This window comes from Balaenoptera borealis, assembly GCF_965194805.1.
Source record: "Balaenoptera borealis genome assembly, chromosome: 17".
Lineage (NCBI taxonomy): Eukaryota > Metazoa > Chordata > Mammalia > Artiodactyla > Balaenopteridae > Balaenoptera > Balaenoptera borealis.
The window spans coordinates 1,014,961-1,029,215 of NC_138876.1; the positions used below are offsets into that span (position 1 = coordinate 1,014,961).

At 66.5% G+C, this 14,255-nt stretch overlaps 2 protein-coding genes across 6 annotated transcripts; both read left to right on the forward strand.

Annotated features, from left to right (window-relative positions):
- Positions 1 to 92: 92 nt before the first annotated feature.
- NAPRT (nicotinate phosphoribosyltransferase) lies at positions 93 to 4,556 on the forward strand. Of its 5 annotated transcripts, none has more exons than XM_082364584.1 (13): positions 93 to 1,443; positions 1,521 to 1,648; positions 1,728 to 1,810; positions 2,072 to 2,202; positions 2,308 to 2,423; positions 2,683 to 2,879; positions 2,956 to 3,096; positions 3,404 to 3,488; positions 3,587 to 3,667; positions 3,804 to 3,906; positions 3,992 to 4,146; positions 4,225 to 4,356; positions 4,441 to 4,556. In XM_082364584.1, the coding sequence occupies exons 1-13, from the start codon at positions 1,218 to 1,220 to the stop codon at positions 4,501 to 4,503; spliced, it is 1,641 nt and encodes a 546-aa protein (XP_082220710.1). In that variant the 5' UTR covers positions 93 to 1,217; the 3' UTR covers positions 4,504 to 4,556. The 5 variants fall into 5 exon arrangements, 4 of the variants coding, with proteins under 4 accessions (XP_082220710.1, XP_082220711.1, XP_082220712.1 ...); XM_082364585.1 differs by having other exon boundaries at positions 4,249 to 4,356; XR_014236656.1 differs by lacking the exon at positions 3,992 to 4,146 and having other exon boundaries at positions 4,249 to 4,356.
- A 1,744-nt stretch (positions 4,557 to 6,300) lies between these two features.
- On the forward strand, positions 6,301 to 11,938 carry MROH6 (maestro heat like repeat family member 6). The gene is given in 15 exon segments (XM_082364575.1): positions 6,301 to 6,643; positions 6,797 to 6,949; positions 7,119 to 7,273; positions 7,863 to 7,980; positions 8,171 to 8,355; positions 8,447 to 8,584; positions 8,699 to 8,813; positions 8,923 to 9,066; positions 9,138 to 9,311; positions 9,490 to 9,657; positions 9,909 to 10,028; positions 10,284 to 10,386; positions 10,498 to 10,563; positions 10,697 to 10,883; positions 10,885 to 11,938. Coding segments are annotated over 15 exon segments (2,139 nt in total). The 5' UTR covers positions 6,301 to 6,391; the 3' UTR covers positions 10,946 to 11,938.
- Positions 11,939 to 14,255: the final 2,317 nt, after the last annotated feature.

Genomic DNA, 14,255 nt, shown 5'->3' on the forward strand with positions numbered 1-14,255 from the left:
GCCACTCTGCCAGGCCCCCAGCCTCAGACTCGGCCGGCATCTCATGGTGCTGCCCCTGCACCAGTGGCCACTGCCCTTCTCCCCGTTCTGGGTCTCTTCACAGCCCTCCTGTGGCTGTGTGAGCCCACTCTTCTGCGTGCTCCTCCTGTTCCCCTGACTCTCACCTCTCAGTTGCAAGTGGGACATCCAGGTCTACCTCTAACAGAGTGTACATTGTTTCCGTCACTGTGGGAGGCGTCCCAGTCTTCCACCGTCTCCATTCTGCTTCCTTTCGATGAGCTGTCCCCATGGGTACAAAAGTGCCAGTCTGGAACTATCCAGGGAAGAGGTCCCAGCGGCCGTCCTGGCCCTGCTGTTGCGACTACAGTCACGTGCCCCATCGGGTCTGACCTGTTTAAAACCCTGCCGGGTATCCGACCGTTTCTAGGAAGGAGGCTGGGCTTCTTCCCTTAGCCCTGAGGCCCCTGCTGCCTGCTGGAGACCTGGGCCCTTGACAGATCCCATGACGCACTGCCCTGTGGAATTGTGCCCACTGTGCCGCCTGGGCCCCCACCCCACTCCCCAGTCTGGGCAGGACTTGTGTCACTAGTGGTTCTTCCCCTGGACCCAGCGTGGCTGGTGAGAAAGAGTGGGTTGTGGTTACTCTGGTCAGAGCTGGTGGCCTCCAAGGGCCCTCAGGATTCGTGTGGGGCTTAGCGTGCAGAACCCGAGAGCCTTCGGTGCCAGCTGGTGGCGGATGAGCGGCCCCCTCGTTCTGTCGGCACCACACTGCTACCCGAACAGCGTGGCGTGCGCCTTGCCTAGGTGTGCTGGCCGCGAGCTGCCCTGCCCAGGCCTGGGGTGGCTTCCGGGCGGGCGAGGATGGAGTACGGCTGGACGTGGAGTTCAAATTGCCCTCTTCCACCCTCTCCCCGCGCTGCCCAGACGCGGCGGCGCGGCCGCGCGGCCGGGGGGCAGGACAGACCATGCTCCAAGGGGCCACGGGGAGCTGGGCTGACCAGCGAGAGCACAAGCCCCCACCTCGAGCCACGGTCCGGCTGCTGAGACCGCTCAGAGAGCGTCCGGAGGCCAGCGGCCCGCCCTGACGGTTCTGGTTGCCAGGAAAGGCGGTGGCTCCACGGTGTCCCAACCCGCTGGCGGGGCGGGCCCTGGCCAGCGCGGCGTCACGCGGGCGGGGCGGCCAGAGTCCAGGGCGCCAGGGCAGCGGCCGGAGTCCGATGGCGGCGGAGCAGGACCCCGAGGGGCGCGCGGCGGCGCGGCCGCTGCTCACCGACCTGTACCAGGCCACCATGGCGCTGGGCTACTGGCGCGCCGGCCGGGCGCAGGAGGCGGCCGAGTTCGAGCTCTTCTTCCGCCGCTGCCCGTTCGGCGGAGCCTTCGCCTTGGCCGCGGGGCTGCGCGACTGCGTGCTTTTCGTGCGCGCCTTCCGCCTGAGGGACGCAGGTAGCCCCGCCCCGGGCAGCCCCCGGGCCCGGCCGCCCCGGCGAGCCCTCGCCCACCACGGCCTCTGTCGCCCCCAGACGTGCAGTTCCTGGCCTCGGTGCTGCCCCCAGACACAGACCCCGCGTTCTTCCAGCATCTTCGTGCCCTCGACTGCTCCGGGGTGACAGTGCGGGCCCTGCCCGAGGGCTCCCTCGCCTTCCCCGGCGTGAGTCCGGGGGGAGCGGGACACGGGGGATGGGCCAGAGCAGGGCCGGGCGGCGCCGAGCTGACAGCCCGCCCCGCAGGTGCCGCTGCTGCAGGTGTCCGGGCCGCTCCTGGTGGTGCAGCTGCTGGAGACGCCGCTCCTCTGCCTGGTCAGCTACGCCAGGTGGGGCCCCGGCCGCCAGGTGGGGCCTGGGGCGGGACACCGGCCTCCGCCCGAGGCCGGAAGCCTGGGCTCCCGGAGGAGGAGCGCGGACTTCCGGGCCCGGACCTGTGGGGCGTGGCCCGTGGGGGCGGAGCGCTGGGCCGGGACCCTGGCACGGGCCTCCAGCTCACGCTGTTCGGGTTTTCGGGTTTTCGGGAGAGGCCGCGCTCTGGGCGGCTTCCCGGCCCTCACCGCGGGTCCCCTACCCCCTTGCTCCCGCAGCCTCATCGCCACGAACGCCGCGCGGCTTCGCCTGATCGCAGGGCCGGAGAAGCGGCTGCTGGAGCTGGGGCTTCGGCGGGCTCAGGGCCCCGACGGGGGTCTCACCGCCTCTACCTACAGCTACCTGGGCGGTGAGGGCCAGGAGACGGAGGCCTGGTTTGGGGGAGGAGGAGGCCAGCCCTGAGACTCCCTTCAGTGCCTGAAGTCCCCCAACTTTGCCTGATGCCCTGACCCAGGCTTCGATGGCAGCAGCAACATGCTCGCAGGACAGCTGCGGGGCGTGCCGGTGGCCGGGACCCTGGCGCACTCCTTCATCACTTCCTTTTCAGGCACCGAGGTGCCCCCTGACCCGGTCAGTACCCCTGTCCCCCCCAGCTGGACTCCAGAGGGCAGACCCCCAAGCCGAGCCCTTCCCGGGAAGCAGGAGAGGCCAGTCCCTGCTCTGCGCACAGGCAGATACCACGCCTGGCCCACCCTAGCCACCCCGGGCAGGTGGTCTCAGTGCGGCACTGGGAAGCTGGCAGGCAGGTGGCTCAGACTCTCTGCTGGGGTTGAACCAGTCCGCACCCTGCGCTCTGGGTCCTCCATCCTTCACCAACCCTTCTCCATAGATGTTGGCTCCAGCGGCTGGTCAGGGCCCCAGGGTGGACCTGGCCGCCTGCGTGGAGACGTGGCTGGAGCGTGTCTGTGGCCACCTGGGGCTGGGGGTGCAGGAGCCACACCGGGGTGAGCGGGCAGCCTTTGTGGCCTATGCCCTGGCCTTTCCCCGGGCCTTCCAGGGCCTGCTGGACACCTACAGTGTGCGGAGGTGAGGCCCGGGCATCCCCCAGGGTGGGCTCAGCAGAGCAGCAGCAGACCCCCTACCCCCATGTCCCCACCTGCAGGAGTGGTCTCCCCAACTTCCTGGCTGTAGCCCTGGCACTGGAGGAGCTGGGCTACCAGGCAGTGGGAGTGAGGCTGGACAGTGGCGACCTGCTTCAGCAGGCTCAGGAGACCCGCGGCGTCTTCCGAACCGTGGCGGCCCAGTGAGTCCCCCTGGGAGGGGCTTGGCCTTCTGAGAGACCCCCTCCGGTTCAGGAATATTGGGATGGGACAGAGGGAGGGAGGGACCGTGCCACTCCCACCGTGACGCTCTCTGAGGTGCTGCTACCTCAGTAGAGATACTGCAGCCTTGGCAAGGAAGCTGGGGTGGGCTCGCTCAGGGGCCCATAGGCACAAAGGCCCGAGCCAGTGTGGCTGAGGGCAGATTATCAGGTGGCGGGGAGACGGCACGACTGGGTTGGGAGGGGGCCGGGCGAGTCAGGAACGTCTGAGGGGCTGCCCCCGTCACAGGTTCCGGGTGCCCTGGCTGGAGTCCATCCCCATTGCTGTCAGCAACAACATTGATGAGGAGGAGCTGGCCAGGCTGGCCCAGAAGGTAGGCGGGGCAGGGGCAGCCCAGAGGGTGGCTCGGGGGGCCCTGGGCCTGCAGATGCTGGCCGAGCTCAGTGCCCCGCCCCCCCCACCCCCCTCCAGGGCAGTGAGGTGAACGTCATCGGCATCGGTACTAGCGTGGTCACCTGCCCTCGCCAGCCTTCCCTGGGCTGTGTCTACAAGGTGGAGACAGGGTCCGGGGCCCAGTGGGGATGGGCTGGGGATGGACCATGGGTCCGGGGCCCAGTGGGGATGGGCTGGGGATGGACCATGGGTCCGGGGAGAAGGGTCCAGCTAGCTCAGCACCCTGTCCCTGTAGCTGGTGTCCGTGGGTGGCCAGCCGCGGATGAAGCTGACTGAGGACCCCGAGAAGCAGACATTGCCTGGGAGCAAGGCTGCCTTCCGGCTCCTGGGCTCCGATGGTGAGGCCCCTCCCACCCTCCGCAGTTCAGCTCAAGGCCCCAGGCCCTGTGCATGCCTGGCGCCCTCACATGCGCACGCACACAGGGGCTCTGCTGTTAGACGTGCTGCAGTTAGCAGAGGAGCCACCTCCCCAGGCTGGCCAGGAGCTCAGAGTCTGGCCTCGAGGGACCCAGGAGTCCTGTACCGTGAGGCCGGCACACGTGGAGCCGCTGCTGCGACTCTGGGTCCAGCAGGGACAGGTGACTGCCCTTAGCCAGCCCCCCCGTTAGTCTGCACCTTCAACTCAAATCAAGCTGGGACACCTGACCTCGAGCCAGCCCCTTCCTCCCTCTTCCCCCCAGCTGTGTGAGCCCCTCCCATCTCTGGCCGAATCTAGAGCCTTCGCCCAGCGGTCCCTGAGCCGTCTGAGTCCTGCCCACAGGCGGCTTGAGCAGCCTGCACTGTACCAGGTGGGTGTAGGGCCCACATCATCAACCTGCCCTGTGCCCTCTCTCCCCCAACGGCCACCCATCGTCCCCCCTTCCTCCCTGCAGGTGGCGCTGTCTGAGAAGCTCCGGGCCCTGGTGGACAGACTGAGTGCCAGAGGTGCCCTCTGAGAATCCCCTGCTGGGAGCTGCCTGAAATTAACATGAGTCACTCACTATCCCCACAGCTTGTCATGTGTCATTTCTTCGCCCAGTCTGCCACTCACTGGACCCCCAGGGCTTCCCAGGGTGGGCTGGAGTCAGGAATCAGCATGAGGGTTCATCCTCCCAGGGAAGACCCTGGCCCGGCCAGGGCAGGTAGGCAGCCCCGTGCTGAGGCCTGAGGTCGGCTAAGGCCGGGGGTGGGCGTCGGTATCTGAGGCTCGGGGAGCTGGACTGTAGGAGCAGATCCGGGGCAGGACAGGGCAGGGCTGTGGGGAAAGGGAGGGGGCTTTGGTGCCCAACTAGGAGCTGGGGGGGTTACTGGAAGACCTCTCCATGCTAGAGGCTCGAGGAGGGGTGGGAATGAAGTGCCAGACGGAGGGGCTCCGGGATTCCCCCCGGGCGGGGCGGGCTCGGTGGGACACCTCAAGCTTCCCCAGCCAAGGAGAGGCCTGGGTGTCCCCTGCCACTGCTGCTGCCAGCTGTGCGGGACCCTGTGCCCCTGGGCTCCACCCATCTGGCTCCCTGTCGGCCCTGGCACCTGTCACGGCATGGACTAGGCCTGGGCCCTGGGGACCCAGCTCCTGCCCCTGCAGTCCTGGGAAAGGAGAGGCGGGCTCGGGTCCTGCCTGCACTAGAGCTGGTGAAGGTGAGGGAGCAGGACTGGCTCAGCTCTGGGCACCTGGCCAGGGTCCTGGGCTGGCCCTGCCTCTGTGTGGCAGGCTCGTCAGGTCTCCACCGGCTTTGGCTCCGGAGGAGCCACTCAGGAGAGAGGTTTGAGGCTCTGCAGGACAGAGGGTGGGGCCGGGGCCTCTCCCGCCTGGGTGGGGGACACAAGCAGGCGAGGGCATGGGGGAATGCTGACTGCCCAGGGTGCGTCCCGGAGCACTTCTGCCTGCCCAGGTATTTGGCCAGACCAGCTCTTCTGGCTCCCCTGGCCCAGGCTGGGCAGTGGCCGCTGCGCTGCTGGGTGAGGGTGACAGTGGGGATGTGGGGCAGAGGCCCGGTCAGGCCAGCCCTGGGGAGCAGGAGGCTTGGAGAGAGATACAGACTCCGCTTGCCGCCACACACACACAACAGAACATGCACCAGGCCCCAGGTACCCACAGGTCACCCCTTCTGAGCTGTGCACTTCCTCAGTGCCAGGACCCAGACACTTGCCCCCCACCACCACCGTGATCCATCCGGTGATGTCAGTCACCTGCAAGGGCACCTGGGAGGCACAGGGCAGCTCCTCTTGCTTCCGGCTCCAGCCCAGGGCTGCTCCGAATCATCTGCATGCCCGGGATGTCCGGCCGGGTCAGGATGCAGAGAGGAGAGCCCAGCCCCTGGCCGCAAGCGCAGCCTGGACCTGACGGCTTCTTTAGCGCTGAGTCAGGCGAGGCCTCAGCTCAGGGCTGGGCCCAGACTTCTAAAACCTGCTGGGGCCTCCTCAGAGCTCTCCACACCTGCCCAGGATTCCCTGCCCAGACGGGTCGGAAGTCAGGGTCAGGGACCCTTCCCCACCTCCCCTTGCAGATCCACTGTCTCCCAGGGACCTTGCTTGCCCCTTTCCCAGGGCCTGGTGGGCAGAGCCTAGGCTGGCCACTCACCAACAACGGTCTGGGCGAGAAGACCCTTCAAAAGCCCCTGCAGGCACCACACCTGGGGACACCCCCGTGTGGCTCCCCGACCTCCCTCCCCCACAGAGCATGCACATGCACACGCACGCACACACACCCACACGCCGCCACGCCTGTCCCTGGGCCCGCCTGCCTGGGGCCTGCTTCTAGGTCAGGCCTGGGCACGGCTTCTGGGAGGACCAGTGCCAGGCACTGCAGGCTGGGCCCGGCTGAGCAGCTCAGTGTGTGCGGCGGCCATGGCTGGGGGCGCGTGGGGCTGGGCCCAGGGGGCCCCCGTGGGAGCCCTAACCCTGACGGCTCTGGCTGAAGGGATCCGGGCCAGCCAGGGGCAGCCCCCGGTACCCCCTTCCACCGGCCCTCAGCCCGAACCTGAGCTTGAACGCGGGGTAGAGCCTGGGCGGGCAGCCGCCATTCCCCCAGCTGGCAGTGAGCCCTTCTCCCAACCTCCTGCCCAGGAGCCAGCCCCTGAGGGACCTGGTCGTTGTCTGGTGAGCAGGAGGGATGCCTGGGCGGTAAAGGGGGACGGAGCTGGGAAACAACAGAAAGGCGCGGGGGCTTTGTCGAGAGCTGGGACGGGGTGGGGAGGAAGAGAGTGGGAGAGGCAAGGGGGTCTCATAGGCTCCCCTCGCCCCCCCTCCCAGACTCCCCAGAGTTCTTTGGAAGAGGGGGCCCTCGCAGACCTGGCGTCGTACACGGCTGCCTGTCTGGAAGAGGCTGGCTTTGCGGGAACGCAGGCAACAGCACTCACCCTGTCCTCAGCCCTGGAGGCCCGCAGGGAGCGGCTGGAGGACCAGGTTCGCCCCCGTCCCCTCCCTGCCCTCAGAGTCTCCCGCCTGGTCCCCTCCAGGGTTGGGGGTTGGAGGGAGCAGCCCCCTTCAGGCCGCAGCTGCTTGGTCAGGGTACGGAGGGTAACGTGCAGGGGTCACGGAGACTGGACCACTGACGTCCGCCCCTCCACGCCAGGTGCACGGCCTTGTGCGAGGGCTGCTGGCACAGGTGCCCAGCCTGGCGGAGCGGAGGCCCCAGCGGGTGGCCCTGCGGGTGCTGAGCACACTGGCCCTGGAGCACTCTCGGGACGTGGTGTGCGCGCTGCTGCCGTGCTCACTGCCCCCTGACCGGTAACCCGCCCCGCCCCGCCGCACGCCGCATCCCCCGCGGCCCCGACGCAGCTTCCTTCCCCTTTCCGGCTTGCTGTGGAGACTGGCCCAGGGTGGGGGGGGTCATGGCGGGGCAGGGCCTTCCGCTCCTGCCTCCCGCTCCTGCCTCTCATCCACTGAGGGTCCTCAGTGCTGGGTTCCGGGCTTGGGGCCTGCCTTCTCTCTCCCGGTCTCTGCTGGAGCCCAGCCTGGCGGGGTGTGCTTCTGAGCAAGCCAGGTGGCTGCTGCACCCCAACGCCCCTGGCTCTTTGGTTAGTCTGCCCCAGGAGAAGTTATCTGTGGTTTTATTCTCTACGGTGATTGTTCATAATGCCAGGTTTGCTTCACCATTGCTGGCCGAACAGGGTTCTGAGTGGTCCCTGCCGGGCAGCTGATCTTGCAGACTTGGCTCTGTTGTGGTCTGCACAGATGCCACTTATTTTGTTTCTCTGGGATTGCGGGGTTGATCACCTGCCCCTCCTCCTGCTGGAGTCCTAGTGGCCGCCTCCCCGATCTGGAGACTCCCCTCATCCCAGTGCCAGGCCCTGGCTCACATGCCCCGTGCCCCCAGGGCGGCAGCCGAGCTTTGGCGCAGCCTGAGCCAGAACCAGCGCGTGAATGGGCAGGTGCTGGTGCAGCTGCTGTGGGTGCTAAAGGGCTCGGCCAGATCCCAGCTGGAGGCACTGGCGGTAGGTGGCATTGCCAGGGGACTCCCCGGGCCCTGGCCCAAGGGGACAGGAGAGTCTGGCCTCAGGGGGTTGGGGGCAGCAGGCTCTCACCCGAGTCACACCCATCCATAACGTCTCTCAAGCACAGAGGCTTTGTCCTCGCCGGGTCTGCGTGCGCTGTCTGAGCCTGAACGAGCCCCTTGTTCCATAGGCCACTCGCGCCCTTGGGGAGATGCTGGCTGTGTCCGGCTGCGTGGGTGCCACACAGGGCTTCTACCCGCACCTTCTCCTTGTGCTGGTCACACAGCTACATGAGCTGGCCCGGGACCCATGCCCCCCTGACATCCCCAAGGTTTGGGCCCCATCCCACCAAGGGCTACCGTACAGCCACGCCAGGTGAGGGGTGCACACCGGGGGGAGTGAGGGCTGGGCCAGTGCCCTCCCGGCCCTCACTGCCCATTCGTCTGCTGGCCCCCCCCCCCCCCAGCTGCACAGTGGAGGCCTTGAAGGCCCTGCTCACCGGGGATGGCTGCCGCACGGTGGTCACGTGCATGGAGCAGGCTGGAGGCTGGAGCAGACTGGCGGAAGCCCACACCCACCTGGAGGGAGTCCTGCTGCTGGCCAGGTGCAGGGCAGGGCTGTGGGATAAGAGGCAGGGGCGTGGGGGCTGTCGGGTAGAGGCTTCTTGAGGGGCGAGGCCGGAAGCGGAGGGAGAGCTCCCATTTCCGCCCCATCACAGTGCCATGGTGGCGCATGCCGACCACCACCTGCGAGGCCTGTTCGCAGACTTGCTGCCCCAGCTGCGCAGCGCGAAAGATGCACAGCGCCTCACGGCTATGGCCTTCTTCACCGGAGTGAGCCCGCTTCCAGGATGGGTGGTGAGGGGTGACCATGGACTTGGGCCCTAAGCGGCCGGGCCGGCACGGGAACGCGAGCGTGCTGACCCTGTGTCCCCCCGCCCAGCTGTTGCAGAGCCGGCCCACCGCACGGCTTCTGCGGGAGGAGGTCATCCTGGAGCGGCTCTGCGCTTGGCAGGGCGACCCCGAGCCCACCGTGCGCTGGCTGGGCCTGCTGGGCCTCGGCCACCTGGCGCTGGACCGCGGGAAGGTGAGGGGCACGACTGGGCGGGGTCTGGGCGGGGTCTGCGAGGGGTCTCCCACGAGTCCCTGTCCCTGCAGGTGCGTCACGTGAGCACGCTGCTGCCCGCGCTCCTGGGCGCGCTAGGCGAGGGTGACGCGCGGCTCGTGGGCGCCGCACTGGGGGCGCTGCGGAGGGTCCTGATGCGGCCGCGGGCGCCGGTGCGGCTCCTGAGCGCGGAGCTGGGACCGCGCCTCCCACCGCTTCTGGACGACGTGAGCCCGGCCCCGCCCCGCCGGCCCCGCCCCGCCCGCCGTCACCACCCCCTCCCCAGGCTCTCCCTGGGTTCCCCAACCAGGCCCCACTCGTGGCCCCCAGATCACGCCCCCAGACGGCAGCCGTCCGGACACCCTCTCCCTGCTGGCTCCGCCCTGACCGCGCCCTCCTATGCAGGCCCGGGACTCGGTCCGCGCCTCGGCGGTCGGGCTCCTCGGGACGCTGGTGCGGCGCGGCCGGGGCGGGCTCCGGGTGGGGCTCCGCGGCCCCCTCAGGAAGCTGGTGCTGCAGAGTCTCGTGCCGCTGCTGTTGCGACTGTACGACCCCAGCCGGGACACCAATGAGGTCAGCCCCCCCAAGACTGTCCCATGGCTGTCTCCATCGGGCTCCACCCACCCCCACGACAGCTGCCTCTCCAAAGATTACAGGTCAGGGACTTCCCCCAGGACCTCAGGTGCAGGTGACATGCGCAACCAGGTTCCTGGTCTTTCCTGGGCCGCCTGCTCCTCCACCCCTCATCCTGGCCACCTCCCCCCTCCCAGGCCATTTCTTGCCATTTTCTGGACTCCTAACCTTGCTCCCTTCCCCTGTTCCAGAGCTCAGAGTGGACCCTGGCCCTCTGTGACCAGGCCCTGCGCTGGGACCTCCTGGAGGAGATGGTCACCGTGGCCCACTGCGACAGCCCTGAGGCCCTAAGCCGCATCTGCCACCGCCTGGTCAGTGGGGGGAGGGCAGGGACAGTGAGGGGGTATGGCCAGCTGCCCACTTGGTCCAACATACACCAGGGCCACTCCCCCCACACTGAGTCTTCCCACCCTTCCAGTCAAGGTGGTGGCAGGTCTAAAGCCTCGGGTCCTGATGCCATGTCCTGGGGGATCCCCAGGGTCCTCAGCCCCCTGGGCTCACCTCTGCGGCCTCCTTTCCATGCAGAATTGGCCCTCCGGTCCTGCCATGAGCTCTTCTGTCCCCAGGTTCAGTGGTACCCAAGTCACGTGCCCCGCTTCCTGAGCCAGACCCAGGGCTACCTGCGGAGCCCACAGGACTCCCTGCGCTGGGCAGCTGTTGTGCTCATGGGTAAGGCAGTCCTGGTGTCACACTGTCCCTTGCACCTAGGGCTCTGGGAGCTGGGCCAGCCCCTCCCTGCTGTGGGCATGGGGCCAGCACTCAGGGTTTGCTTTGGTCCAGGCTTCCTGGTCCATCACTCAAGCCCCAGCCACATCAACCAGGACCTGCTAGACAATCTGTTCCAGGGTGAGGACCCGACTCACCGGGGCATGGGGTTCCGGAAAGGTGGTGGGCGCTAGGGCGGAGCGGATGGGAATGGATGGATGGAGGGCTGGGGCCCTGGGGCCCTCCCGCCCCATGAACTGCCCTGTCCCCACAGACCTGGGGCAGCTGCAGGGTGACCCTGAGCCCACTGTGGTGGCAGCGGCACAAGCGTCCACGCAGCAGGTGGTGCTGCTGGCTCAGGTGCAGCACCCTCCCTGCCGTGGGCGCCTCCTGGGCCTCCTGCGCCTTCCCTGCCTGGGCCGGTGCCACGCCCACCCTGCCCGGCCCCCACCAGTCTACAGGCAGCCCGTTCCAGCACCACCGGAGCCCTGCTGGCCCCTGGGGCTGCTCAGGACCAGGCTGAGCCCGACTGGCCCACCCTCCGGGTGGGAGCCAGGGTGCTGAGTCTGGCACCCCACCGCCCTGTGGCCAGTCTTGGCAGGGGCAGATCTGCAGAAGAGGCCCCCCCTTGAGGGGCACCCTGGGCTCGGTGCTGGGCACCAATGCCTGCCCCCCGGAGCCACGCAAGGCCTGTTGCACACAAAGACCCCTCTCCGGGAGCTCACCCCCCAGACAGCCCTGCGACCTAGAGGGGGCACGCACCTTCTGACGGAGCACCATTTCACCCTCAGCCTCTTGCCTCGTATACCCCTGGGTCCATCTGTCCCCCCTCAGCCCCCTGCCTGGATGACACCTGACCTCCCGGGCCGAGGCCTGGTGGGGGACACTGTGAAGCTGGCGCAGCCCTGGGAGCCGGTGCCGTGATAGGCTGCCCTCTGCCTGGGCCCTCCCGGCCACCCCAGCAGCCCATCAGCCCTTGTCACGTGCTCCACTCCTCGCGGCCACGTCCTGGCCTGAGGTTCTGAGGTCCCTGGCCAAGAGCACTGATCTGTCCTCCGGTCCACACCCGCTGCCCCGCAGCCTGGCCCCATTCCTGCCCCTGCCCTCCCACTTACCATGTCAGACCCCACGTGGGCCCTCTCCGGAAGCTGTCCCCTGACCTCCCCGCTGGACACCACAGGCCTGAGATGACACCTGCGGGCTCGGGTGTGGGCTGCCAGCATTCGCAGCCCACCAGGCCGAGCTGTCGCGCTGGCACCCCAGCACCCTGCTCAGGCTGAATGGAGGCGTGACTGGACGCGTGGGGAAGAGGCCCCTGGGGACGCCTCCGAGGCCGTGACCCAATCCGTCCAGACCCTGGACGGGCGGCTTCCTCCACCTTGAGGTGTCCTCTTGCCCTTTCAGGGCCCCCAAAGCTGCCTCCTCAGAGGAGGCGGCCTCAACTCACACAGCCTCTTGAAGGCTGGGGTCCTGCCCATCCCTGTGGAAAGCGTTTAAAATAAACACACAGATCCTAGGGGTTCAGCGTCTGTCTGGGGCCTGGGTCCGGGCCAAGGCGGGGTTCTGATGAGCTGGGCCTGGTCCGAGATCGGGTTCGGGCTAAGATTACAAGGAAGACAGCACGTAGCCAGGAGTTTGGGTCAGCTCCGGGGTGGGCGGGAGGTCAGGCAGGCTTCACCCTGAGCTGAGAAGCTGTGCTTTGGGCCTGCGCATGCCGCATGCCGAGCCGATGGGGTCGGAGCTCAGCAGGAAGGGGTTGGCGTCTCCTCGTAGGTCATTCCCAGGGCAGGGGAGGCTCAGGCCGAGGGCACTGGTCTGCGTGAAGCCAGGGGCATGGTTTGGGGTACTGGTTCAGCTTCTCCAAAGCAGATGCCAAAACTGGATTAAACTACGAGAAATATATCGGGGTACACGCTGGAGAGGCCAGGAGGCTCTCAGACCCCCGTGAAGGAGAGGAGGAGGGAAGGAAGGGAGGTTGGTGGGAATGTCCTCAGGGGGTTCTTCAGCCTGTCACCCATCAAGGAGGCTCCAGCTCCCAGGTGTGGGGGTCCCTCCTCAGCTTCCACGGCTGCAGGCAGGGTCCACGAGGAGTATCCTCACAGCCGCGTGACTTGGTCTGGGTCTGTGCCTGGGCTCAGCAGGAGCCTGGTGGACCTCAGTGGCAGCCCCCATGGGCAGAAGCAAGCCTGGCCCCCACTGCTTGCAGCCCAGGAGCCAGAAGCTGGGTGGGCATTTGATGCCCATTTCCCCCACCAGGCACACGCTTGTCCCACTGCAGAGCACAGCTGGGCAGGCTAGCGGCAAACCCCACAGTGATGCCCACTGGAAAGGAGAGCCCAGCCTCAGATGAGGGCTCGGGCAGGCAGCACCCCGCCTCTTCTCGCGACGCCTCCGTGATGCCTGGGCTTCTTAGGCCTGGGAGTCCGTACTCCTCCCTGTAGCAGGCCACTTGGAGTGCAGGCTTCTCTTGCATGATGCACCTGCCTGCTCACAGTCTTGCGTGCACCTGCCTTGCCGTGGTCCCCTGCCCCATCGCCGGAAGCCCTGCTAGACTCCCTGCTTGCCAGGTGTTAGGTTCACTTAGAGCCTGTTGCTTTGTCCTGGGAGTGTGACCCTTCTCGGGGATTTCTCTGCTGGGATCCTCAGGGAGGCTCCAGGTGGATCAGTGCTGCCATAGCCCTGCTCCCAGGTGAGCATCGCTGGTCTGTGAGTGTCCAGGCTGACCAGGTCCATCAGATCTGCCTGCAGAGAGCCCATCTCCCACCATGGGGCTAGGATCCGGGTGCGCTCCTTTCCACAGAAGGCCCCCCTGACTTGGTCTTCATGCTCAGATACTCTCAAATGAGCTCTCACTGGAAATCTCAGGGCACTGGTGGTCCTGGAACCTGAGGGCCAATAGTCAGAACCTCCAAAGGGGGCCTGGGAGGGGCTGACCAGGACCTAACTTATCGCCTGGATTTCTAAGGCCTAAGCTGTTCCAGTCCTGTTCCCCTTGGTTTTGCCTTTCAAGTCCCCCTAATGAGGTTCCCAAAGGAGGGGCGTGGGCCCTGGTGAACACAAACAGGCTTGAGAGGCGTCCAGCTTCTCCTCTCCCTGTGTGAGGGGTAGATTTCTAGGGGTTTCTTTTTGTTTTTTTAAACATTTATTTATTTATTTAGGCTGCGCCAGGTCTTAGTTCGGCACACGGGATCTTTGTCACGGCATGTAGGATCTTTTAGCTGAGGCATGAGGGCTCTTGGTTGCAGCATGTGGGCTCTTTAGCTGTGGCATGCATGCAGGATCTGGTTCCCCAACCAGGGATCGAACCCGGGCCCCCTGCATTGGGAGCACAGAGTCTTACCCACTGGACCATCAGGGAGGTCCCTTCTAGCAGTTTCCGTACCGGGATCTGGGATGTTTGGGGAACGCTCTGTGTTTTTTTTTATTATAAATTTATTTATTTATTTATTTATTTTTGGCTGCATTGGGTCTTCGTTGTGGTGCGCGGGCTTCTCATTGTGGTGGCTTCTCTTTGTTGCGGAGCACGGGCTCTAGGCACGCGGGCTTCAGTAGTTGTGGCACGCGGGCTCAGTAGTTGTGGCTCACGGGCTCTAGAGCTCAGGCTCAGTAGTTGTGGCACACGGGCTTCGTTGCTCTGCGGCACGTGGGATCTTCCCAGACCAGGGCTCGAACCCACGTCGCCTGCATTGGCAGGCGGATTCTTAACCACTGTGCCACCAGGGAAGTCCCGAACCCTCTGTTTTAATATTAATTTTACTGTTGGCCTTGATCCTGAGTATTCTCGGGGGTTAGTGTCCCGGCCACAGCTGGGCCGACCATCCCTTCTCTTTAGC

Excerpts from the sequence above, each read along its gene's own strand:
- NAPRT (XM_082364584.1), top strand. The coding sequence starts at position 1,218 with ATGGCGGCGGAGCAGGACCCCGAGGGGCGCGCGGCGGCGCGGCCGCTG. Across the intron at positions 1,444-1,520 it reads CTTCCGCCTGAGGGACGCAG|ACGTGCAGTTCCTGGCCTCG; the intron begins GTAGCCCCGCCC and ends TGTCGCCCCCAG. Across the intron at positions 2,424-2,682 it reads CCGAGGTGCCCCCTGACCCG|ATGTTGGCTCCAGCGGCTGG; the intron begins GTCAGTACCCCT and ends CCTTCTCCATAG.